The 14,653-nt window shown below is 43.8% G+C and overlaps 1 protein-coding gene across 1 annotated transcript; it reads left to right on the forward strand.

The window, feature by feature from the left end:
- The first annotated feature begins 6,302 nt into the window (after window positions 1-6,302).
- Window positions 6,303-14,653, forward strand: NODGS (nodulin/glutamine synthase-like protein). Its single transcript, XM_087518088.1, has 18 exons — window positions 6,303-6,621; window positions 8,051-8,302; window positions 8,556-8,622; window positions 8,714-8,830; window positions 8,934-9,039; window positions 9,130-9,286; window positions 9,366-9,461; window positions 10,227-10,275; window positions 10,768-11,030; window positions 11,362-11,534; window positions 11,707-11,827; window positions 11,942-11,994; window positions 12,077-12,206; window positions 12,354-12,499; window positions 12,866-13,054; window positions 13,280-13,512; window positions 14,114-14,256; window positions 14,454-14,653. The coding sequence occupies exons 1-18, from the start codon at window positions 6,454-6,456 to the stop codon at window positions 14,514-14,516; spliced, it is 2,526 nt and encodes an 841-aa protein (XP_087374214.1). The 5' UTR covers window positions 6,303-6,453; the 3' UTR covers window positions 14,517-14,653.

The following is a 14,653-nucleotide window of genomic DNA, read 5'->3' on the forward strand; positions in this document are numbered from 1 at the left end:
CGGCTCGTGGAGAGGATAGCGTCGCAGCGCTGCGAAATTACAGGCGCACACGCGGTCTGTGTTTCAAGTGTGGCGAAAGATGGGGATAAGGACATCAATGTGCTCCTACGGTCCAATTGCATGTGGTCGAGGAACTTCTAGAGCTGCTGCAAGCAGAACAAGCAGTGCCACTCAACCAGGCAGAGGATTTAGATGAAGAAATTCTCATGTCCATATCCAAGGTAGCAACGACTGGGCAAACAACGCCACACACGATTCGCTTATTGGGAGAAGTGGCTGGGCTCGAAGTTCTAATTCTGGTGGACTCAGGTAGTTCGCACAGCTTCATGAGCACGGCGGTGGCTGCACATATGGCCACTCAGATCAGGCCTGTTGAGCAGGTATTCATGAAGATCGCTGATGGGGGTACCTTGCTCTGCTCGGGTGGGTGCCAGGCTGCAAGTGGTGCACACAAGGTCAGGAGTTTCAGACGGATTTGCGAGTTCTCTCATTGGGCTGCTACGACATGGTAGTGGGCATGGATTGGCTAGTCCAGTGCGGACCAATGTGGGTGGATTGGGCAGATAAGGTCCTCCAATTCCAGCACAACGGAAACAACATCCGGCTGCACGGGGTCCAGAACAACTTGTCAAAGGTCGAGCCAATCTCAGCGATGGAATTGCACAAGTTGGAGCAGAACAATGGTGTGGCTCATGTGGTGGTGCTCTATGCGACGACAGAAGGACAGAAAGAGCAAGACTTGCCATCAGAAATTGTCGAGCTCTTGGACCAATTTTCCTTGGTGTTCTCGGAACCAAAAACTCTTCCTCGGCATAGGCCCTGGGACCACACCATCCCACTGATTCCAGGCGCGAAACCAATGAACATAAGACCCTACAGATATACCCCATAGCAGAAGACAGAGATTGAACAGCAAGTTAAAGAGATGCTGGCAGCCAGGTTGATTGTTCCAAGCTGCAGCCCCTTCGCATCCCCAGTATTATTGGTGAAGAAGAAAGATCTTACTTGGAGGTTTTGCGTGGATTTCCGGCATCTCAATGCTATCACAATCCATAACTCATATCCTCTGCCCATTATAGACGAGTTGCTGGACGAATTGTGTGGGTCTAGTTGGTTTTCCAAACTGGATTTACGGGCAGGATACCACCAAATACGGCTTGTGGAAGAGGATGAAGCAAAGACAGCCTTCAGAACGCATAATGGCCACTACCAGTTCCGGGTACTGCCTTATGGAGTGTCAGATGGCCCGGGTACCTTTCAGAATGGCATGAACATGTGTTCTCACCCCTTTTGAGACACGGGGTTTTGGTCTTCATGGATGACATTTTGGTGCACTCGAAAACCCTCAAAGCACACATCCGGCTGCTCAGGCAAGTGTTGACGCTTCTCCGTGACAACGCTCTTCATGCTAAGCGCTCCAAATGCGAGTTTGCGCAAAGGCAGGTTAAGTACTTGGGACACTGTATCAGCGAACAAGGGGTAGCCACCCTCGATGAACATGTGTAGGAAGTTCAGACATGGGAGCAACCAACATCAGTCAAGCAGTTGAGGGGGTTCTTGGGTCTGGCTGGTTACTACCGCAAATTCGTTCGCAATTTTGGTGTGCTCAGTAGTCCCCTCACGGACATGCTTAAGAAGAATGTACTCTTTGTCTGGACGCCAACGGCCGAAGCAGCTTTTTGTGCCCTGAAGAAAGCCTTGGTAGAAGCCCCGGTCCTCGCATTACCAGATTTCCGAAAAGAGTTTGTGATTGAAACAGATGCAAGTGCAGTTGGCATCGGTGCGGTTCTCATGCAGGAGGGGCACCCCGTTGCTTACCTCAGCAAGGCGTTGTCGCCGCGAAATTTGGGACTCTCGGCTTATGAGAAGGAGTGTCTTGCGTTGTTGCTCGCGGTGGACAAGTGGAGGCCTTACCTGCAGCACTCAGAATTCTTGATCAGAACAGACCAACGCAGCCTGTTGAACCTGACAGATCAACGCCTTAACACCCCCATTCAGCAGCGGGCGTTCACCAAGCTAGTAGGCCTCCAATTCAGGATTCAGTACAAGCCTGGGATATCGAACAAGGCAGCGGATGCTTTATCTCGCCGAGTGCCGGATGCCAACACAGAACTAGCGGCAATTTCGCTCTGCAAGCCGGCCTGGCTGGAAGCGATCACTAATAGCTACCAGCAGGACCCCGCAGCGCAACAGTTGCTGACTCGTTTGGCCCTCATGGCGAGCAAGGATGATGAGGAATTCGCCCTTCAGGATGGGGTAATACGCTTTCAGAAACACATCTGGATTGGCGACAACGGGGAGATCCAGACATCGCTGATCCGGGCACTTCACGACAGTGCCACCGGGGGGCACTCTGGCTTTCACGCCACCTACAACAGAGTTAAACGCCTCTTCTTTTGGAAGGGCATGAAGGGAATGGTGCAGCAGTTTGTTCGGAGCTGCGCTATCTGCCAGCAAGCAAAAACTGATCGCGTCTCTCCAGCCGGTCTACTCCAGCCCCTGCCAATTCCCAAGCAGCTGTGGGCAGTGGTGTCACTAGACTTCATTGAAGGACTGCCCAAGTCAGGGGGATACGATGTGATCCTAGTGGTGGTTGACAAGTTCTTCAAATACGCGCATTTCGTTCCAATGAAGCACCCCTTTACAGCTCTGACCGTGGCCACCATTTACATGCAAAATATCTTCTGTCTTCATGGACTACCCTTGGCACTCATCTCCGACCGGGACAGGATATTCACAAGCACTCTGTGGCAAGAACTGTTCACCCTCTCGAAGACGCAGCTCCGGATGAGTTCATCCTACCACCCCCAGACCGATGGCCAGACCGAGCGAGTGAACCAGTGCTTGGAGACCTATCTCCGATGTGCCGTTCATTCATGCCCCGCTAATTGGATCAAATGGCTGTTCTTGGTAGAATATTGGTACAACACTACCTACCACTCGGCTCTGGGAAGAACACCGTATGAAGTGCTCTATGGGACGCTGCCACGAGAATTTGGGGTTGCACAAGTTGACGAGAGCTCGGTTCCTGATTTGACAGCGTGGCTGCAAGAGCGAGAAGTTATGAGGGAATTGCTGCAGCAACAGTTGAAGAGAGCGCAAGATCGTATGAAAAAGCAAGCAGACAAGCACCGTACGGACAAAGAATTTCAGGTGGGTGAGATGGTCTACCTCCGACTACAACCATTCATCCAAACTTCTTTGGCCCAAAGGCCATACTAGAAGCTGACGTTCCGATACTATGGACCATTCAAGATCGAGGCTCGCATTGGCGTCGTGGCGTACCGATTGGCATTGTCGGAGTCCAGCAAAATTCACAATGTGGTGCATGTCTCTCAGCTGAAGCGTGCGCTGGGGGCCAGCGAGAGCGCAGACAAGCAGCTTCCGCCCTCCAATGACGTCCTCCATGCACTCCATGTGCCACTTCAGGTAACTGATCGGCGTACTGTGCAGGTCCAAGGGAAGGCTGTGGAGCGGGTGCTCGTGCAGTGGCACGTTCTGCCTCGCTCGCTCTCTACATGGGAGGATCCTGAGCTTCTTCTCCTCCGTTTCTCTACTACACTGCCTTGGGGACAAGTCGGACTTCAAGGGGGGGGGGGGAATGTCATGCCTGGGGCTGGACCCCTGACCAGCGCGGGCGGCATCGAACAGGCGGGCCCAGGCGACAGCGAGCCAGGCAAGGGAGGGAACGAATATTTCCCAGAAGGCCGTGACTGATTGGGTGAGCTGGCTGTGGGTACGTGCGTGGGTGGAGTGGAGCATATATGCCCAGCGGGTGTGAGCCAGAGAGGCATCGATTGTAACCTGAAACAAACTGACGAGAAGAGTTGTCCTCTCTCTCACTCTCTTAATACTTATCTCCTCCTCCTCTACCTACCGTTGTTCTTCCCCTCCTTGCCCCGATCTAATCTAGTCGCTGAGGTACGTTACATTAGATGAGTGTTTGGTTCAAGTCACATCTTAGGCAAGCCACATTTAGACCCCACATGGCATACACACAAAAAGCATGGCAAGATTCCCTTAAGCTTGTCAACTTGTGGCTCTCATTTTGATGAACTAACCTTAGACAAGTTTAGCAAAAATGTGTGACAAAGTGTGTCAATACTAGTCCTAAAACCAAACATCCCCATAATCTACTCAATCCACCCCGCTCCGAATCCGTGCGACCGCACCGGTGGCACACACGGCAAAGCTTCCCGGCCCTCGTCGACGGATCACGACCGATCAATACGCGGGCGGCACGAAAGCGTGGGCATCATGGCAGCGTCCGTATAGCACGCGCGCGTCCCAGCTGCAGGTAGCACATGTACTACTAGTAGTAGGCGGCAAAAGTCAGAGCGCGCGGGGCGAGTGCGATGCACGCATGGAGGACCTCCATTATTTTTGTTGCTTTCGCCCCACACCCGGCCGTAAGCAGACCCATGTACCGGTCGATCAGCTAGTGCTGTTTCTAGGCATTGTACCTGTCGAACCATCGGGTGCGTGGCAGCTCGGCCCGGGGCTGTAATGTGCTGTATGCGTGACTACGTACGTGCTTATCTTGTACTGTAACACGGCCGTGACAGTCGACCAAGCCGGCCGGTCCAGGCTATAGTAATTGGGTTTGGAGCGCCGTCCATGCCAAGACATCTCAGCCTTATCGTCCTCCAGCCTGCACGACAGATATATCATCAACGTCGGTTTCGTGAGCCGCTCGACGTCGGTTCGTCATCGGTCTAACATACTGTACACGCTAAGAATTCGGACAAAAAACAGTCAGCTATTGTGGACCATCGTGAATGAATGATTTGGCTAATGTAGCAAGTACCGCTGCCCATTTCACCAGCAGTAACTCTCCCTTTTTTTAGTCCCGCTGCCCATACACATGATTTTTTTTTGCGGGGTGCCCATACACATGAATTAATAGGCTAAAGAGTAGTGGTAGAGTGTATGCAAACATTTTTTTATCTGCACTCCCCCCGTCCAATTTTATTAGGCCTCTTTATTTTGAGCCGAACTTTGAGCATAAATTTAACTAATAATTATATAAACTACATGTCACAAAAACTATACTTTATACAGAGTATATTTTTAGTTAAATATATGGTCAAATTTGGACCAAAATACAAGAGGGCCTAATAAACCCGGACGGAGATAGTACTACTACCCCATTTCCGGTTTATAAAGCTTAGGTGGTGTTTGGTTTTCTAGTCCTAGGACTTTTTCTAGTTCCTAGGACTTTTTAAAAAAAACTCTTAAGGAGGTGCTTCTAAGGACTTTTAGCAAAAAGTCGCAAAAAAGTCCCACCCTATTTGGTTTGCTAAGGACTTTTTCTAGTCCCAACACAAAAAAGTCCCTAGAACCAAACACCCCCTTAGTATCTCAAAACTCTCGTTTTCTCATTTTATAAGTCATATTTCTATTGCTGCACATCACACACTCAGATATTGAGGTGCATTAAATCACTGCATGCAAGAATTAAAAGAAAACTCACTAAGGCCTCCTTTGGTTTAGAGGAATTTCATAGGAATTCTAGAGGATAGGATTCTTATAGGATTTTTTTCCTTTAGAGCCCTTTGATTCATAGGAATGGATTCCTATTCCTACATAGGATTGGTTCCTATCCTCCATATTTCATAGAAAAATAAAAAAGAGCCTAGACTCAATGGGAAAATTCTTTTGGTGTCAACCAAATGATATCTTGTTTCCTATTCCTACTTATAAGATTTGAGATACATGTCATCTCATTTCCTACAAGATTCCTATTCCTATGATAATCCTATCTTATGAACCAAAAGAGGCCATACATGTAGTAAAAGTTTTAGTCATTTATTGGTCATGCATGCATGCATTGCAATTAATGCATTGGTTCACACAATTGTTTGATGAAAACGAGCGCATTAATTGAGTATTTTTGCAAAATATCAAAATTATTCCATCATTCATTATCTATCCTTGGTGAGATGTTTGAGTTGAGCCATATAAATCAGAAAGGATGAAGTATGTATGTAGACACATTTGTTCATCTTTCTTCTTTTAAAAATAAAAATAAAAAAATAAATGCTTGTGGCAATGTTTGCCTAGAAGATAGATAACACGTTCATCGAAATAAGATAGAGTACACGTCCACCAAACCACTAGCTCAACTGACAAGTGGGTCCCACAGGACAGGCAGCCTCCCATTCCATCGCCACATCGACCCCCGCTTGTCACTAGCCGAGCCGAGCCGAGCAGAGCAGCGGCAGGAGTAGACTGACCGGTAGTTGTGCCGCGCCTGCGTCGCGGAGCGCCCACTTCCTGCATAAAAAACCCTCTCTCCTCCGAGTCTCCATTTGCAATAGTACAATACACCGTTCCCAGACACGCAAGATCGTTCGGGGTTTCCCACGGTCAAACAAGAAGGCGCCGCCCCCGGAAAATCTCCCACCACTCCCCGGCTGAGCGAGCGAGCGAGCGAGCGACCGGCGGCGGAGCATGGAGGCCAGGTACGCGGAGCTGCGACGCGCGGTGGAGGAGACGCCGGCGGTGGACGCGCACGCGCACAACCTCGTCGACACGGCCTCCTCCCTCCCCTTCCTCCGCTGCTTCTCCGAGGCCGACGGCGACGCGCTCGCCTTCGCTCCTCACTCCCTCTCCTTCAAGGTACTACTGTACTACGGTAACCGACTGACTGACCACACGCACGCTTGCTTCGCTTCACGCCGCCGCTGTGCTTATCCACTCCCCGGCTGGCCATCCTCCACCGCGCCGTCTTGCTTGCATCCTGCTCGAGATCGCAACATTTTCTTTTTCCAAAGTCAGTGGAGTGTGTGCTAGATTGTGTCGGCCATAGAGTTAGTTAGGTGTACTTTGGCCTGTCTTATCAGGGTCCTATACGTGTTGACGGGTTGATTTACAAATAGGCCATGTGCTCTAAAATTCTGTCGCTCTTTCAAGATGGGCCCAAATCGATATGAGCCCTTACATTCACATGATCCCATGGCTAATAGTATTACTTTTACCTCTTGTGGGGGTAAGATGTTGTCAATGATTATGTAGGGCTACTATGGACTTTCCATTTGGCAAATAAGGAGGTAAATTATAGTGCCATTAAAACATGGAGGAAAATAAGGAAATGTATCATTCTAGTCAATGTTATCATTGCTTTCAAATCTTGGTTTGGTCATTCCACTAGATCATGCACTTTTTTTTTAACACGGATCATGCACTGTTTACATATATGATGCGGCATATATGTAGAAAATGCGCATGAATATACCATGCACGTGTTTAGAGAAACTATACATAAATATGTGGATTATATATTAATCACGTAAATAATATAGAGAAACTATATTTTTGACATTCGAAACATGTACGCATATAAACTATCATTAGACATACTTAAGTACAAACAGTATACTAAAATTTAAATATTTAAGTGGCATATCGCATGATTTTTATTCTAAATAAGACCGCGGGATGTTGTAAGATTAAGAAAACACATACTTCAAGCATAGCTGGTGGTTTTGGAGGGCACATGATAATGAGTCCATATTTAGTTATTTAATGTCTATAATGACACCATGTTCGATCCGTTAGTTACTACTGACTGGGCAGAATATGCGGATGAATGAGTTCGTCTTTTTTCCTTTAACTGGTGGCACGGCAGAGATCGCCAGCTTTATGCCTGCTTTGGCCAATCGCCATTGTATGGTGGGGTGCAGTGCGGTGGGGTGCAGTAGACCTTTTGCTCCGTCTCTTTGCCCTGCTGTGAGGTCCATTCCATGGATGGGCGTGTGTGCTTTTAATGGCACGCTGCTGGACCCATGGGAGGTGCTGGGGTTATTTGGCATGCTTCTTGCTTCTCAGCTTAAGATGTTCACGCCGTCATGTGATGTGGGCCATCTGTTCAGTGCTCTGTCCATCTCTTACGTGCCAGTAACTTTTCTGTGGTTCCAATTTCCAAATGCTGCTCTTCTGTCTAGAAATAGGAATACTGTTCCATGTTGCTTATTCCACAATTATTGCATGGTATCTAAGGATAGATTTTCAGCAACTCATGACATCCTTGAAATATCATTGAATGCAGAGAAGCATCAAGGACATCGCCGCATTGTACGGCTGTGAAGCCTCGCTTGACAAGGTGGAAGAGTTCAGAAAGGCCCAAGGGTTGTCGTCTATCAGCTCAAAATGCTTCCAAGCTGCCAATATATCCGCGATCCTCGTGGACGATGGCCTAGCATTTGATAAAATGCTTGAGCTGGAAGCCCACAAGGAATTTGTTCCCACAGTTGGCAGAGTTCTGAGAATCGAATGGCTGGCGGAGACGATTATTAACGACGTGAGTCTCCCTCTCTCGAGTCAATGATAAAGGGTTTTTGGGCCACCCTTGCAATAACTAGATTATGATTCAGTTGTATGTTGACGTATTTCCTTTGCAGTTGCTAACTTATTCTAATATACTGTATCAAGGTAAAGATTATGATTCAGTTCTATGCTGACGTATTTCCTTTGCAGTTGCTAACTTATTCTAATATACTGTATCAAGGTAAAGATTATGATTAGCTAGTGATGAAATTAGTTACTTCTTTCAGGATTCATTCAGTGGATCAAGCTGGACGTTGGACTCATTCACTGAAACTTTTGTGGCTAAGCTCAAATCATATCCTCCAGAATTTTTTATTTGGGACAAACTGGTTGTTTTTTTCTGTTTGTTCTTTCAACTACATGGACATCCTTGACTAATTTCTCACAGTTGCCAGCAAAATTGTTGGGTTGAAAAGCATTGCTGCATACAGAAGTGGCTTAGAGATTGATCCATGTGTTAGCAAGACAGATGCAGAGGATGGTCTTCGTAAGGAGCTAACAGGTGAACATATTTTCTCTACTGGGAGGGAGAAATGTGTAAACAGATAAAACATGTAACCTATGATTTTAAGATCTATTTTCTGCTTATACTCCATACTTTTCAGGGCAAAGACCTCTTCGGATTACAAATAAGAGCCTCATCGACTATCTATTTACTCGTAGTCTTGATATTGCTGTGCAGTGTCACTTACCAATGCAGATTCACACAGGGTAATGACTGGCATTTTAGATTTTGTGAAAGCACTTTCCTGTCTGGTCATGTCAATATCTCAAGTATATACATGTTCTACACAATTTCAGCTTTGGAGATAAAGACCTGGACTTGCGGAAGTGCAATCCTCTACATCTCCGTGCTGTTCTTGAGGATGAAAGATTCACCAAGTGTCAGTTAGTCCTTTTACATGCTTCTTATCCATATTCTAAGGAAGCATCCTATCTTGCATCTGTTTACTCCCAGGTTGGAGCCTCGTCTTTGTGCATTTATTCACCTATTCAGTTTTGATTTATGTTAATCATCATACACAATCCGCAAACAGGTCTATCTTGATTTTGGTTTGGCAATTCCAAAACTAAGTGTTCAAGGAATGGTCTCATCACTTAAAGAGCTTCTGGAGCTAGCTCCCATAAACAAGGTACCATATCCGTCATATGGATAATTATTTATATAGAATCTGAAGAAGTTATTAATATGAAAACAGATTTTGCTTTTCCATGGTGCAGAAAAACTGAACTAATTAATATTCTCCACAACTCAATAACGTATTATCCTCCACTGTGCCACCACATCTACGTTTTTGCCATAGTACTCCTTCCAGTGACAAAGATTGCTATTGTGGACACTGACGTGATCTCCATAACTCTACATTGATAATGCAGTTTACTGATAAGATTTAGTAACATTATAATATTACAAAAATACTTCCTCAGATGAATATACTCATATATTTGTTTTCATATGTTCATTTGGAGACCCTCAATAGTCATAGAGATATCAATAGCCAAAGTCAAGAAAGTTTGACTGCACGTATCCCAAAATGTCACTTTCTTTACTGGAAGGAGACCATTAGACACAGAGATTACTACACACGTACGTCCATGTTCTTGAACGAAAAATTACAGCACACATGGTCCCAGATTCCAGGTCCGAGCAGTATTCGTTGCTTAATATAGATTACTGTTGACTTTATTTTAGGTTTGAGAATCTCTCTCTTATTTTTGCTCTTCCAATGCATCTGATTTACTATCTTGTTTGAAATAGTTACTCTTCAATTTCCTCTCTAATAGCACTCTTGATGTATGTCTCATTGTCAGTCACATATGTTCATTCTCAGTTTCTTTTGCTTCTGGAGATACTATGCACATGATATTTTTATTTGTTAATTGTTAACCATTGGCAGGTCATGTTTAGTTCAGATGGATATGCTTTTCCGGAGACATACTATCTAGGTACAATAATCAGTTTTAACCCTTTCATAAGATGATGAGAGATCATTGTACGTCAGTACAAACGTTAGCTATATTATCATAAATGAAGTAGTTTAAATAGTATCCTCTCATAGTAGGAAAACAAACTTTTGGACCAATATAAAAATACAAAAGAACAGACAGATTTGGCACAAGATCTAGACCTTCAGATATACTACCTCTGTTCCAAAACATGATTTCCTAAAAATTGTACAGTCAACCCTTTCTATCTTTGACAACTAATTAACAAAAGGTTGTTTAGTTCATGAAAAAATAATTTCAATTTTTTTACTAACATATGTCATATGAAAAATAGCGTCGAAGTTACATCTTGAAGACTGCGGCATGTATTTTGTAGTGGAGGGAGTATATAAATAAGTAGTGCACATAAGGAAAGTTATCTGAAAACCACACAAGCGTGTCCATTTAGTTGTTGATTTTAAGTGATAATATATAGTTTGTACTGATTTGCAGGATCCAGGAGGGCACGTGATGTTGTTTACCGTGTCCTATCAGCTGCATGTGAAGATGGTGATCTTAGCATTCAGGAAGCTATAGATGCAGTTGAGGACATCTTTAGAAGAAATGCATCGGATCTGTACAAGTTGAACGTTGCCAATGGGTCAATTCACCAGAAAACGATAGCTGACAATAGGATAGCATCATCTTGTGTTGAGCAAGATGTGCTTTTTGTTCGCATCGTCTGGAATGATGCTTCAGGCCAACATAGATGCCGCGTAAGCACATGCTGCATTGTTTACATTATGGATGTAGTTTTCTCACAATCTCACTGATCATTTCTCTCTTTTTTCGTGGACCAAAAATTCTCTTTTAGAAAATTGTCTTAAATAAACTACCAAGTAGACACAATAGTTAGCATGAACTTTGTTTGAAGATTGCATACAAGTTGTTCCGTTTCAGTAGATGGTCAACTTGGCATGTATAAAACTACTGATAATTGCATGGTGTTGACTGTGTTGACGGTCAGTTCACCCACCTGAACAACGGCATTGTTTTTAGAATTGCTAATACCAATCCAATTTTGAGAAAATAGAACTTCACTTTCAGGTTGTCCCAGCCGGAAGGTTTTATGAGATTGCAAGGAATAAGGGTGTCGGCCTGACTTTTGCATCAATGGGAATGACTTCCTTCTGTGACGGCCCAGCTGATGGAACAAACCTTACTGGTGTAGGCGAGATCAGGCTTATGCCAGATATGTCAACACTTTTGAGACTCCCATGGTAAAGTTAATTCATTTAACGCTTGCTCTGTACTTTGTATCGGACCATCCCTTAGAATCCCATAACTTAGTATTGTACGTATATGAATAGTTTCTTGTTTGTTAACAGTAGGTCAATTCTCTGAACTTATTAAGGCATCATTGAACTAATGATAGTGTACTCACATTGCAAGGTCAACACGTGAGGAAATGGTGATAGCTGACATGCAAATTAGGCCTGGAGAAGCCTGGGAATACTGTCCTAGATATGCCTTAAGGAAAGTCACAAAAGTTCTGCTGGATGAATTCAATGTGGTAAGAATAAACCCAGAATTTTGCCTACATAACTTTGTGACGATCATTTTTGTCTCATGAGTTCTGTATGTGGACTAGTTTTTGTATTTATGCTTAGTTGTTTGTTTTTTGTAGACAATGAAGGCAGGTTTTGAGAATGAATTTTATCTCCGCAGAAAATTAGTAAGGTAGCTTTTCCTGACTCTGCAAAATAAATTATGCTAAAGGCCATGTTTTTCTCTATGTGACCCAAATCTAAAAACTCTACAGTGAGGGACATGAGCGTTGGGTTCCATATGATAATAGCAGTTACTGCTCAACCTCATCATTTGATGGTGCCTCATCTATACTACAAGAAGTGTATTCTTCTCTTAAAGTGGCAAATATTGTGGTTGAGCAGGTAAGACGTTATTTTACCACCAAAAAGATGTCAAAACTCGTGATGTTACATATCAAACTGTTTACCTTTTTGATTATATGTCATGACTTACTGATCGATCGTTTTTTCCATGTTTACATCCACTTTCTTGCTCAAAAAATATAAAAGCTGCATGCCGAAGCTGGAAAAGGGCAGTTCGAGGTTGCCTTGAAGTATGTCCTGTGCACTCTTGCTGCTGACAATTTGATATATGCTCGTGAGATTATTAAATCTGTTGCTCGAAAGCATGGGTTGATAGCAACGTTTCTTCCAAAGTAAGTCAATGGATCTACACTCTGTTTTTACATTAGCATGCTTTATAGTTGGAAGTTTATTGCGTACACTGTTTTGTGTTAACAGCAAATCATACATGAACACCAGACAGTGTATCCAGACAACATTACTGGCTTGTGAAAGAATTGAATATTTACTTGGAAGATTAGAAGAAAACTGAAATGAGCTACAGTTGATCAAATAAAACTTCCAGTTGCTGATATTCCTATGTTATACTCTGATGCATCATGTAAATATTAGGTTTTAGCAGTACCAGATCACCAAACATGTGTGATTTGAAAAAAAAAATTGTCAATCAAGTTAAACTTGCCTTTCTGGTAGCTGATGATTTGTTCTGCTGGACACAGACCTGACCTGAATGATATTGGATCGGGCTCCCATGTGCATCTGAGTTTATGGAAGAATGATCAGAATGTTTTTATGGGATCAAATGAATACATCCACTATGGAATGTCAAACGTTGGAGAACAGTTCCTTGCTGGAGTATACCATCATCTTCCATCAATCTTGGCATTTACTGCTCCTCACCCTAACAGGTAACATCTTCCAGAAAAGCTTCCAAGAATACGCCTTAGTTCGATAATAACTTTGATAACTCATTTTGGTACTTGTTTTCTTGCATACTCTCTGGTACTTAGAGGATGTCAACGTATTTTTATTATCTTGAATCTGGATAACACAGTTTGCTACTTGTTGGAGAAATGCCAGAACATCAAAGTAGCCATTTTAACGATCGTCATTATTGGCTTCTCTATATGTAGCTACGATCGAATTCAGCCAAATACATGGAGTGGAGCTTACCTATGCTGGGGGAAAGAAAACCGGGAGGCTCCATTGAGAACCGCATGCCCACCTGGTGTGCCTCTCGACATGGTCAGCAACTTCGAAATTAAATCATTTGATGGGTGCGCAAATCCACACTTGGGGCTTGCTGCTATTGTCGCTGCTGGGATTGATGGACTTAGGAAAGGCCTTAAGTTGCCTGAACCAATTGGTATGAAAAGAATTTCATTGCTTGACCTTTTTACCTTACTCTCATGCATTACTCATATTTGTCGTCCTACCATGTCTGAAAATGCCCTAGGAACATATTGAGCATGTGCGGTGATCCTTGCAGGAACATGTACACCATGATAGAAAGTTGTCGAAAAACACATCTAAAGGTCCTGAAAATTCTGGGAAAAACCATCATGACATAGACACAATGCACATGTATTATGCCCACATAATATCAAATCAAAATGAAATTCCTAGCTTGATAAAAGGAAAGCCACATCAGGCTAGTACTATTCAGTCAGATTTGTCATCTTTGTTTGTTGAGCTGCGAGTCAACTGGATGAGATTTTGAGACATGGTAGATGCTGTGTCAATGTAGTGAGAAGAAGTCGGAGTTCTTCATTATCGTTAAAACTGCTAATCAATAATCTAACACATTACTATACCTTATGTGCCTAATGGATCCGGTATGCCCCTAAAAATGTTATGTTATATGTCTGGAATTAGATTATTTTATTGTAACTTTTTTTCTGCCGACTAGCTTTTGGTTTCCTCAGAGACTGTCTGCAAATGTCACATGTGTCTTGTGTCTCTTCCAGAATCAAATCCTGCAGATTATGCTACCAAACTTAAAAGGCTACCACAGGACCTTCTGGAATCTGTAGAATCACTTGCTGCAGACAAAACTTTGCATGAGCTAATCGGCGATAAGCTTATTACAGCCATTATCGCTGTGCGCAAGGTTAGTACTCGTAAGTTACTCCCTCCGACCTATAGTAAGTGTCGTGGTTTAGTTCAAATTTGTGAACTAAAACCACGACACTTATTATGGATTGGAGGGAGTATTATTTTTCTTCACATGATATAACTCGACAGAATTTTCAGAAATATAATGAAAGCACGAGCGTGGCTAACATCTTTGGTTCTATCTTTTTGCAGGCTGAGATTGATCACTACTCGAAGAACCCTGGGGCATTTGGCGATCTCATTCACCGTTACTAAGACAGAATACTTGTCTCAAGACCACTTTCTCGTTAAGCCGACAAATAATGTTGCCCATGAATTACTGATTCTCATCACTGGATTTGCAGTCGTTGGTGTTTTTTCAGTTAATAATAAAGTGCTTTTAGAATATGAAA

The sequence above is a fragment of the Triticum urartu genome, chromosome 1A, assembly GCF_056163025.1.
Source record: "Triticum urartu cultivar PI428250 chromosome 1A, HENAU_Tu73, whole genome shotgun sequence".
In the NCBI taxonomy this organism is placed as follows: domain Eukaryota; kingdom Viridiplantae; phylum Streptophyta; class Magnoliopsida; order Poales; family Poaceae; genus Triticum; species Triticum urartu.